An 11,807-nucleotide genomic window follows, 5' to 3' on the forward strand; every position below is an offset into this window, starting at 1 on the left:
ATTTAACTTATTTCCGTTTTATTACTCATGAAATACAATAAAGATATAAAATATTAAAATAATATTATTATTGCAATATTTGTATATCTTTTTTTCTTTTAAAATGTTACTTATTTTTAAGATGTAGACTAAATGTTACGCTAGTGGGACCATTGTCGTTCTTACCTGCATATCTTCGAACAACATTTTAGAGTGTCAAAATAAATATATAAAATTTTTGGATGTACCAAATACATAAAATACATTAAAATTAAAAATTTATATATTAATTTACATATATATAAAACAAAATTGAGGGATAAGCCCCTGGAACTAAAAATTTAAATACATTCCAAAGTCGATAGTATTACTGCTTAATTTCATATATTAAATACTAAAAATCACAAAGTCACGTTACATTATTTTGGATTTTATTTGATGTATAAAAAGATGTGCATGCATAAAAATTTGTTATTTTTTATAACATTTATCTTTGTAGTGAAGATGGATTTTCATTATTTGATATAAAAACGAACTTTTGCAATATTACACACATGAAACTCATAATTTAATAGTTGCCTTATTTTTTAATAGATTATAATTACATTAAAAATCCCTTAATAAAAAAAACTAATGAGCATGAAAAGAGTGCAAGGAGTGGGAACTTAATAAACTTGATTCTTTCCTATTATTATAACTAGAGATTTATATGTATCCATATTTTTATTCTATTACAATTTATAATTTTAAAAAAATATATAATTATATAAAATTAAAATAATATAACTTCAAAGAATATATTACTTTGCAGGAATAGTATTAAAATATATATCCCGTGTTAAAAAATTGTTTAATCACTTGTTCTATTAAATAAATTATTTCATTTATTAAAGAATAAGATTACTTAATTAAAAGACAATATGAAAAACAATTGTTTAAATATGTATTCAAAGATATACATAACATGTTAGTTTCAAGGATAAAATATATATAACTTGTAGCTCAGTAATTCAATGTTTTTTCGTTTTGCACTCTCATAAATAATGTTGCTGTTTTGTTCTCCACCATAGAGGAAGAAGAAGAGAGAATATTCAATTTGGAACAAGCTATATGTGTTATGAAAAATCTCTTTCTGTAAATCTCATTTCAAAAGGTATAGTATATGTTTCAGAAAATTTATTTCAAAATATATTTCATACGTTTTATAAAATTTGTTCCAGAAATTATATTTTGAAAATTATGTCTAAAAATTTTGAATTTTTTTTTTCTAGAAATTCCATTGAAAGTTACTTTTATAAAAGCAAAATAATTATTTTAAAAATTATAGAGTACAGTTAGAAATTTTGGGGGTGAAGGAAGAAAAATGCCTGCAATAGAACAACCCAAACACTGAAGATCCGATCCGTTTGTGTTTCCACCAAAAACTATTTTAGTGTTTTTTTTAGAGTGACACATTAATCTAAAATTAGGAGAAGAAAAATAAATAAAATAGAGTTGGTCCACGTTTCTTCTTCTTTTGTCGTCGTTGTCTCCTTCACCGTGAATTAGGGTTTGCACTTTTGCAGAGTTTCAATTTACTCTCATTATCGCATGCCCGTTCCTCTCTAATTATGTTTTTCATGTTCCCTTACCACTGATTTTAAAGATTCCCCAGAAATTTTCAGGTTGGATTTTTTTTTTCTATTTTAAATTCATGCTTCTTGACATTTGAATTGGTATAGGACTGATCCAAGGAGCGGTAATCTCGCTCGAAATTTGATAATCTACAAATTAATTGTTTCAAGTTTTGGATTTGACGTCAATTAACATAACCAGTTTGATGCACTTAGAAGTGATTATTATCTTATCTGATCGATCGATATGAACTTTTCAGGCAAAAAGAAAAAGTTACGCCACTTCCTTTCTCTTTCCAATCTAATCTTGAGTGAAAAATATATAAATATCCGGAGCTTATTGGGGATCAAGTATTAAGATATGCCTCGAGACTTGTCGCGATCCCGATCGCCTCCTTATAGACGGAGGCATTCGCCATCTCCGGTGGGACACAGGTCTAGCAAGAGGGGTAGAAGAGACCGAAGCAGATCTCCCTATTCATCCTACTCTTACAGCAGGTGACCCCGTTAGTATGTTTATTTTTTTCCTGATGAATCTTGTGTTGAGCTACGATGAATTGGGGATTCGTGTTTTACAATTTTTTCTCTCCTGTGTTAAATCTTCTTTTTCTCAATATTTTGTTGCTGACTATCCTCTTTTATAATGTAACTGTAAACTGTATCGTGTTGCATGCTAGATTTTCTTTCAGGTTTGGTGCTCTATGGACGTACCGAGGACGTTATGCAATTATAATATTTTCTGTCTTCTATATTAGAAAATAGGATTGGACTTCAACCTGAGAATATGACATAAGTTGTTTATTGATTTGGGTTATAACTTGTATGTATAAAATTGTATTTTAGTAAGCTTTTTTCTCTTTCAATTAGTTGTCTCAAATCACAAAAAAGAATATATCTTTATTCAAGTATTTATTGAGATCTGACTATTTTTGGTTTGAAGAAATGAACATAGCATGTTAGGATTAATGAGCTATGGTATTGTAATGACCGAAATAGGTAGTTCGAAGTTGAACCCCGTGGTCGTTCAAGCTGGTTATTTAAATTCAACATATACTTGGTATTTTCGTATCATTCGCCTTCCTTTTTGTATATGCTCAAGTGGAGTGGACAAGAAGGGCAGTTTGATACCTTTTATTTTGCTGCTTGGCTCTCTTTTTCTGTTTAGCTCCTTGAGAATGAGATACATACTATTTTTGCTGGATGGTTAATACTGCTAATATTAAAATATTTTATGACAACGTTGTCATAAGTGTCTGGTGATGATGATGTTGCTGACTTTGTTAGACATTCTATATAGTTTCTTCCCTTTGCGGGATTTTTCTTTTTATATACAAAGGTGGAAACTCATCAAAATTTAATGTATATAGACCATAATATAGAGAACAAGATAGGATATGTGCTATTTATAACAAAATAAAAAAGATCAGTTCCTTCCCTTAACATGGGAAGTGAGGGACGTGAACAGGTGGTAGGTGCTGATGGGGTGTTTTTTCATTGCTCGATTGTGACATTTGCTTCTTCATGTGATAAAAGATGGAGCACACAATGGTTATTCTTAGCAATTTCTGAGGTAACTGTACATGTTTTTGTATTTAGCGTGCTAGATGGTGGGCAGCATTTATAATCTCCAAAGATAGTTGTTTAGTTGCTGAAGTTCATTACTTATAATCACGTGTCATCATACAGGCGAAAAAGTCGTTCTATTTCACCAAGAAATTACCGAAGCCCTTCTACAACTCCAAGACGTCGTCGAAGCCGATCTCCATCTGCTAAAAGATACAGAAGACATAGAAGTAGGAGTTCTTCATTTTCTCCTGCTCGTAAATCTTCCAGTTCAAGTCTTGGGTCAGTAGAGCACAGAACTGCAACTGAAAAACAAAAGAAAGAAGAAGAGAAGAAAAGGTAGATTAAATGCTAATAATTTTTTTCTAACTCTACCTTTTTCTTCACTTTTTCTTATGCATTAAGATGATGAGGGTAGGTGCTTCTGGTTTTTGGTGATAATTTCTGGTTTTTATGCTTAACTTATGTACTGCTAGAACTTTGGAACACTGATGCTGTTAAATGTGCCATTCTCTCATATGAAAAAAAGGTGCATTACGTATCAATAACAGACTGCCTGGAAAATTAGGCAAGGAAGGTTATAATGGTAAAATTTTGTAATTCTTGTAATATTTTTGGTGAGTAGTTCTAGTCTCAAATGTTCCATCTGCTTTGTGTCTATTTCAAATATTGCCTTACTCTACTTTCTGGTATTTTAATAATGTTCTGCTATTTGTTTATACTTTACTAAATTTCATGTTGTGTAGGGATATGATGGATTATTAGTTATAATACGAGACAGTTGCATTGGGAAGACAAAATTTTCTGTCGTTTTACCATTATGTTATCTTTTGGCTGAAGACTATGATACTATTAAATTTTTAGTCTTGCCCCTGTTTTCTCGCTCTCAACCTGCTACTTTCCTAAGCTCCTAGCCTTCAAAGTGATCTTAATTAGTGCTTTTCTTTGTCTGCAAAGAAAAGAAACATAAAATAGGACATTAAATCTTTTTCTTCCATTTAATTTCTTGTCAGGCAGAGCTTGTCTTTGTCTGCTAAATTAGTTCAATTACTGTTATTTCCCAGGGTCTTTACCAGAAATCTGTTGTTGGGTGGTGGGGGGAGGGAAACCTCCCGCATCCTGATTTCTCCTTTTCCCTTGGGTCTATCATGACCTCCCTAAAAGGTTAAAAAGATAAAGAGACTCAACTTTAATGATTGTTACTTTCTGCTTATTGGTAATATTTTCTTTCAGTGCTATGAAACTGAAATTTTAGATCTTAATTGTTGAGCAATTTTCTTCATCCCTGTGATATATTGAACCATAGCTATGTCATTTGATTATGCATTTCAAGTAGGATAAGACTTTTGTTGTTTAAACATTTTCAGTCTCAAATGTCTAAGACATATTCTTATTTATTTGTCCATACAAAATTTTACATCATTGATCCCATCTTTTGGATGTTGCCACTTCTACGGTGGTGCTTATTTGTTGCTGACTAAAGGGTTAGAATATTTAATCAGATATTTCTTGAGTTATATACTTAACTTATTTAGTCTTCTGAACCCTCTACTATCTCTCTGCACTGGTGATGGACCAATTTAAAGACTGGATGTCCTAGTAATCATTAACTGTCTGTTTGGCTCACTTCTGGTTCAGTTGGATTCATGAACTTGTTTCTGTAGTACCACACGCTCCAAGAGATAGATCTGATCCTGTGAGCCTCCTCAAAGGGTCTAGTCATCAGGTTTATAGACTAGAATGCCTTTAATTTTGGTTATGGGGATCCTTTGGATGCAAAGTTCATCCCCTTATATCATTCTCTCATAGTTTAGACCGGATAATTATCAGCGTAAAACTCTGGATCGACGGAGTAAATATTAATTTCAATAGGGTGAACATATGGTTTTTTAATTGTTTTGATTCTTCTGGCACTTAACTAACAAAAGAACTTGACCTATCTTCTACAATTAACTTATCAAATATGTTTAGTGTAAAAATTCTAGTATTTCCGTGAATAGCTTAAAACTGCAGCATGTTACTTGAATTTCTTCTTCACAGGCTTGTCTGAAGCAAGGTACTGCTATAATTGGACTTGTTATGTTTGATGATCAAATTGGCTGCCTCATTTATCTACTGTTCACCAGTTTTGAAACTCATTTGTTTGGATCAGGATTCAATAGAGGTATGCCTTAAAAGCATAACCATTTATTAGTGCCATTGTCATCATGGAGGTTAGTTTGCCGTTGATTGTGGTTTTCTATTAAGTAGTTTTAGGAAAGGGTAAAAAGAAAAAGGGGAGAAAAAATAAAGCAGACATGTCTATTGTCCGGTTTCTATGTTAGTTGCTTATTATGAAAAAGATTTGAGTCCACTTATGTGGCATTTCCGCCTGGTTCGGAGGTCATTGTCCCGCTTAACATTTTTTATGTTTTCACAGGCGTCAACTTGAAGCAGAGTTGAAACTAATAGAAGAAGAGACTGCCAAGAGAGTTGAAGAAGCAATCCGAAGGAGAGTGGAAGAAAGCTTGAATTCTGAGGAGGTTCAGGTGGAGATTCAAAGGCGGTTGGAAGAGGGACGGAAGAGACTTAGTAATGAAGTTGCAGCTCAGCTTGAAAAAGAAAAAGAAGCTGCTATTATTGAGGCTAAACTGAAGGAGGTTTGTTCAAATCACCTTATACTCCAATTCATTTTTCTTTCTTCTCCTGATAGGCATACGAAGATGATTCTAGCATGCGGGTGTACTTTTATTCCTTTGACAAAGCCTGAAACTATTTGGAAACATTTTTAGTTGCTAGATTGCTTATATTGTTATGGTGCAGGAACAAGCTCGTAAAGAGAAAAAAGATCTTGAAAGGATGCTGGAGGAGAACCGGAGGAAAGTGGAAGAAGCACAGAGAAGGGAAGCTTTAGAGCAGCAAAGAAGAGAGGAGGAACGATACAAAGAGCTGGAAGAGATGCAAAGACAGAAGGAAGAAGCTATGCGAAGGAAGAAACAAGAGGAGGAACAAGAACGTTTAAACCAAATAAAGTTGTTGGGTAAAAACAAATCTCGACCGAAATTGTCATTTGCTCTAGGATCCAAATGACCGATGGGAAACCTCTGTATTTTGATTTGATACGAAGTGTGTTTGGGCTTAATTCCCTGTTCGTGTATGTAATTTAAGGAAATTAGACAGCCTCCTCAGCTGTAGTATGATGACAGCGCTGTTAATTTTTCCAGTTGGAATTAGATTTCATTGTTTATCATTTTTTCTTCATATATAAAAACATCACACACTTGGGTAGCAGTGACTTTCTTGTGATTTCCAATTTGCATTTTCTTAGTAAGTTTTCAAAAAACGTAAAGATTTTTACAAGTTATTTTCATTATTAAATGTCAAAAATGGCCATGCATCTCCATCTTTCTCTTCCTTTGCTTCCTTTTCTCTTTGGTATACCCTTTTTTACCTCGTCACTGCTATACTCAGCTGTTCATGTGTCTCATCTTCAACTCTTTCTGTCAATGGCTTCTCCCTCATTCTTCTTCCTCATGTAGGATTTTTCAAAATGACCCTGTGAATATGAAACTACTTTTCCAGATTATTCAATCTATCTTGAATATGAAATTACTTTTTCAGATCATTCAATCTGAAAACTTTCATAAACAATGGTTGTTAGAAGATGAGGATGGAAATGAATTTGTAGTTCAAAAATGGAGATATGAAACTAGTTCCATCCTGTTATCATCCTTAATTATGAAGTAAAAAGTTCAAAATGATCATTTTGAAATATATGATAGCAGTTGGAAGAAATCATGAGGTACAGGAAGTAACAACCATTTTTCATGACTAAGTTGTTTGAGTTTAATATATAGTGAAATTTTTAATGTATATAAATAACATGACATATTCCTTGAAGCTTTATTTGGATTTTTTTATTGAGGTGGGAATGAAAAGGAAAATAAAGAAAAAAGGTAAAGAGAATAAAAAGTGTGGTTGTTTGAATTAGAGGAAATAGAGTAAAAAGTGAAGGGAAAAGAATAAAAACTTGTAGTAAAATAGATTTATGTAATAGAAAAAAAAATTAACTGTACAATATAAGAAATTAGAAAATATCCTTAATTTAATTGAATAAAAATAATTACGAATTAAAATTGGAAGATAATTTATTATGAAGTAATTAAGTTATAAAATAGGAAATAACATTCAAATTTATATCTTTTTATAAAGTTACGTGTTAAGCATAATTAAATTTTTAATATAATTTAGTAATTATATAGAATTTTAATTTATTCTATGAGAAAATAAAATAAAAATCATAGTATCAAATTAATATTTTAAATTTTCTTAATTGAAGTAAAAATTACAGAAATTAAAATTTTAAAATCACTTACGCCACCTATATTAATGTGTGTGTATATATATAAGTTACAATTATTTACACTTACGTCAAACTTTTTTTATTATATTTGATTTTCATATTGGTTTTATAATTTTTAAAAAATTAATAGTAAAGACAGACTGATTTTTCTTGTAAAAAATTAAACTAATAATAATTTTAAGAAAATATTTATAAAGTATACAATTTTGAACTTTTTTTTCTTATTTCACATGAAACATGGTAGAAAGACATTTATAGTTTCCATAATTGCATCTATCTCAGTATTATTGTGGAAGAGGAGGTACACACTTCATTATGCCAAATGAATTATATATGCACCTCCTTCTACGATGTTATTGCATATAATTATGGAATGCAACTAATTTACATGTATTTATGAAATACACTTAGTTTTTAGTTATAGTAATTAAATCAAATTCTTCAAATCCAAATTTCAATTAAAAGTTGATATTACAAATTAAATGGTTTAGTACACCAATTTAAAAATTACAACCTTATCCCAATTTAAAATTACAGCTTTGTAGTTGAATAATTCATCCGTTAAAAAAGCTAGATTGCTTCAATTGGATTGTTGTGAGCCTACAAAATTTGATATTAATCCTTCAATTTTCTATCTCTTCTTCAATAAAAATAAATAAATGAAGGATAAAAACATAATTGTTACTTACACTTTAATAAAAATAAATAAATGAAGGATAAAAACATAATTGTTACTTGACTTTATTCTCATTTGACCTATCAAAGTGAACCAAATTTACATAATTTGTTTTTTCTTTCATAGTGAATAATGAGAAAAAAAATAAAATGTGAGTCGTCGATTTAAACTATACTACAAAAGTGTTGAAAATAATTTAAATGCGTAAGTCTAAAAAATAAAAAACATAAAATAAAAAAAATCTATAAACTCAATATCTTATACTTTTGGATTAAAAGTTATATCAATTTCTTGAGTGAATTGGATTGAAGTCACCTTTATATAATTTCTCCGTGAGAAAAAAATATCAACCACACAACATTGGTAAGACAACTACTCACATTGACACCTTATAGGTATTAAATTTGATGACTGTAAATTAAGAAGTCATTATCCTGAAGTTATAAATGTATACATAGTCTTTAAATTCAAAATATATACATATTTGTATGACTACCAATAAGTATATATATTGCAAGTTTCAAAAAAATTCACATATTTGCATGACTACATGTATCTATATATTGTAAACTTATGTTGACACCAACTTATATAGTACTTAAATGATTTATACATTGGTATGACAACTACACCCTATTGGGTATCAAATTAATTATTATCTGACTATAAATTAAGGAGTCTTCCTTACCCTTAATTTATAAATTATACTTATTTCTATGACTACAAATATATATATATATATATATATATATATATATATATATATATATATATATATATATATATATATATATATATATATATATATATATATATATATTGCAAACTTAAAAAAAAAATATACATATTTGTTCGACTACAAATGTGTATATATTATGAAGTTAAAAAAAATATACATAGTCATGTTGATACTAATTTATATGATAATTAAAATCTTACATGAAAATTGTTAAAAATAATTTAAATGTAAATCTAAGTAATAATAACAAAAATAAACTCTAAAAAAATCCTATAAATCTAACACTTTGAAGTTTTAAGTTAGAAATAACGTTAATTGCTTACTTGAATTAGATTGAAGTCATGTCTATGCAATCTCTTTTTAATAACTTCTCTCTTTAAAAAAAAAACTATCATAAATGAGAAAAACTTGTATTATAATTAAATGTTTTTCTATTATAAAACCATTTTCAATATTTTCTACATAATTATTTTAAATAATTATTTTAAATAGAAAGCAATGTAAAAAATTAAAAGTAAAAAGAAGATCTATTTGAAATTGGAAAGTAAGGTAATAAAAGGATGTTACAATATTAAAAGAAGAAAAAAAAACAGAGAAATTGATGAATGATGATGAACATATAATTGGGTGGGTGAGTGAAAGGGAAGCAGGTGAGGAGACAACTTAGGTGGACTAGGGTTTGGTCCCTGGGGGGCCCACACTGAGGTAGAGCACAAAGTCCAATGACAGAAAACAGTGACAGTGGTTGCAGTGACTCAATTCAATTGAAGGAGAGAAGGATTCCTCTTCATCTCTCCATCAGTTGACTCTCTCTGTATCAATACTCATTTATATAAAATACATCTATTCTGCTTTTCAAATCATGCTATAAAATTCATTACTGAGAAGATCGAGGTTTTTAAATATGTGAGATTCCATCACAATATCATACAATCCAAAACAAACAGGAAAGTGAGATTTGATAAATATTTGAACATGTTTTCCTTCCAAATTAAGTTTGGCTGTATTCTGAGAGAGAATATTTATAAAAGATGCCAAAGTAATCAAAGAAAGAGTGAGAGAAAGATGAACCCTAATCACGCCTCCTTAACAATTTCTTAATCTTTGCCTCTCTCATTCTGTATCACTGGTGCCAACTGTAAGGGTTAGGTTTTATATTCAAATGCTGATTTCACATTCTTTCTATCATGCATATACATCTTTTGGATGTATCTATATGTTATATATATATATATATATGCTATATGTGATGAAAAAATGTAAAAGAGAGAGAGAGAGAGTGTATGTATATTAGGTGAGTGAGTTATAAAAAAATGAAGGGTTAGGTTTTACATATATGGTGAGAGTTTCCTTAGCTTTTGCTCTCTCTCTCTCTCTTTCTCACTGTTTGCTTTAGCTTACGTTTTGTTCCATTTTCTTCTCTCTTTCTCTTGCTCTTTCTCGAACGAGTTTGAGATGAGAACAATGGTTTTTTCAGATCAAAATTTTACGTGGCTATGCCTATATAGATCTTTGTTCCTTTATCTTTTTCTCAGATGTGGCTGGTGATGGGAGATTGGGGTTGATGGGAATGTTGTTTGGCTCGAGGAATCTGCATGAGGGTGAGGTGGTTTTGCCTTTGTTCATCTTTCGAAGCTTGTAATTTCTGGGTTTCAATCTTTGAAACTTTGAAAGGAAGAAAAGCTTTAAAGATTGGATTTTGAGGCTACCCATCGTGTGATCTCGGACCAGGCTTCATTCCCGTTAACCTGATCTCTCTCTTTCTCATGGCGGTTTCAGGCTGAAGCAAAACTCTCTGACGTTGTCTGCCCAATGATGAGAAACTCTACAGTTTGTGTTTCTGAATTCAGACATTGCATGAGACAAAACTTTTAAACATTTGTCAAAAACTAAGATTAAAAGGATGTCTTTTGACCTAGTACTTGGTGCTTTTACTTGCCATATATATTTCTTGTGGTTCCATATATATCTTCTTTTTCTTCAGCATCTCTCTTGTGATTTAATTTAACAAATTTGAGATTTGTGTGCCATTGATTGCATCTAACTAAAAGGGATCAGACTTCAAATCTTTGTAATTTATTTTTCTATAATGATTTGTGAGTGATTGATATCAGTTTTTTTAAGTTAAATAATATGTTTTGAGAAACCCAAGGAGCTTTGAAATTCTGTATTCTGTCAGTATATAGGTTTTCCCAGCTATAGCATCTTAGGGTTTGAGATTCCCAACCATCTTTTGTAGTTGTCAATGAGTTTCATTTCATGGAAGTAGTTGGCTGTACTTTTTTAGGTAACATTTTCTTTCTCTTTCACATTCTTCTTTTTTCCTAATTATTTATAGTGGTATTAAGTTCGTTTAGCTAACTTGTTTTTTCATTATATGGAAACAGGTAAATAGAGATTAAGCTGTAGATAGAAGATATGCATGAAGTGGAGATAAATGGATCTGAAACAAAATTTGTGTGAAATACATTTTCCTTTCACCTTTCTCCTCAATTTTAGTGTTTTGCTTCTTTCAATGTATAAAAGGTGGAAGAAGGATATAATTTCTAATATGACTTTACAGTCTTTGCAGTTGCTGTCACACATGGTAACATTTATCTGCACGGTTGTCAAGGTTTCTGCAATTTAGAATCCTTGATTCTCATTTTCTGATTAAACATGTTATAGTTTTTTTTGTTGGTTTTGTTGCCTCCTATATTGATTTTGATCAAACTTATTGATCTTTCTATCTCCATATGTTAGAAAATTTACATTATATTGAACTTTCATGATATGACCTATTCATATCTCTCAGCAAATTAAATTAAGTTTGACTATTAAAGCAACATAATCTTCTTATGGACATCATTGAAATTCAAGCCCCTCAATTAATTACCTCATAAGCATGTAAATTCA

At 30.3% G+C, this 11,807-nt stretch overlaps 1 protein-coding gene and 1 long non-coding RNA gene across 6 annotated transcripts; both read left to right on the forward strand.

The window, feature by feature from the left end:
• The first annotated feature begins 1,441 nt into the window (after positions 1-1,441).
• LOC108342973 (uncharacterized protein At1g10890) lies at positions 1,442-6,384 on the forward strand. Of its 5 annotated transcripts, XM_017580930.2 has the most exons (6): positions 1,447-1,528; positions 1,625-1,643; positions 1,853-2,090; positions 3,279-3,494; positions 5,575-5,794; positions 5,958-6,384. In XM_017580930.2, exons 3-6 carry the CDS (start codon positions 1,954-1,956, stop codon positions 6,222-6,224), a joined length of 840 nt encoding a protein of 279 aa, XP_017436419.1. In that variant the 5' UTR covers positions 1,447-1,528; positions 1,625-1,643; positions 1,853-1,953; the 3' UTR covers positions 6,225-6,384. The 5 variants fall into 5 exon arrangements, 2 of the variants coding, with proteins under 2 accessions (XP_052734667.1, XP_017436419.1); XR_008249732.1 differs by lacking the exon at positions 5,958-6,384 and adding an exon at positions 3,632-5,368 and having other exon boundaries at positions 1,442-1,643; positions 1,853-3,494; positions 5,575-5,715; XR_008249733.1 differs by lacking the exon at positions 5,958-6,384 and adding an exon at positions 3,632-5,319 and having other exon boundaries at positions 1,442-1,643; positions 1,853-3,494; positions 5,575-5,713.
• Positions 6,385-9,791: 3,407 nt separating this feature from the next.
• LOC128197410 (uncharacterized) lies at positions 9,792-11,590 on the forward strand. The gene is made up of 2 exons (XR_008249942.1): positions 9,792-11,199; positions 11,300-11,590. It is a non-coding gene; the product is annotated as an uncharacterized LOC128197410 (long non-coding RNA).
• The last annotated feature ends 217 nt before the right edge of the window (positions 11,591-11,807 follow it).

This window comes from Vigna angularis, chromosome 6 (genome assembly GCF_016808095.1).
Source record: "Vigna angularis cultivar LongXiaoDou No.4 chromosome 6, ASM1680809v1, whole genome shotgun sequence".
Lineage (NCBI taxonomy): Eukaryota > Viridiplantae > Streptophyta > Magnoliopsida > Fabales > Fabaceae > Vigna > Vigna angularis.

Excerpts from the sequence above, each read along its gene's own strand:
- LOC108342973 (XM_017580930.2), top strand. The coding sequence starts at position 1,954 with ATGCCTCGAGACTTGTCGCGATCCCGATCGCCTCCTTATAGACGGAGG. Across the intron at positions 2,091-3,278 it reads TCATCCTACTCTTACAGCAG|GCGAAAAAGTCGTTCTATTT; the intron begins GTGACCCCGTTA and ends GTCATCATACAG. Across the intron at positions 3,495-5,574 it reads AAAGAAGAAGAGAAGAAAAG|GCGTCAACTTGAAGCAGAGT; the intron begins GTAGATTAAATG and ends ATGTTTTCACAG.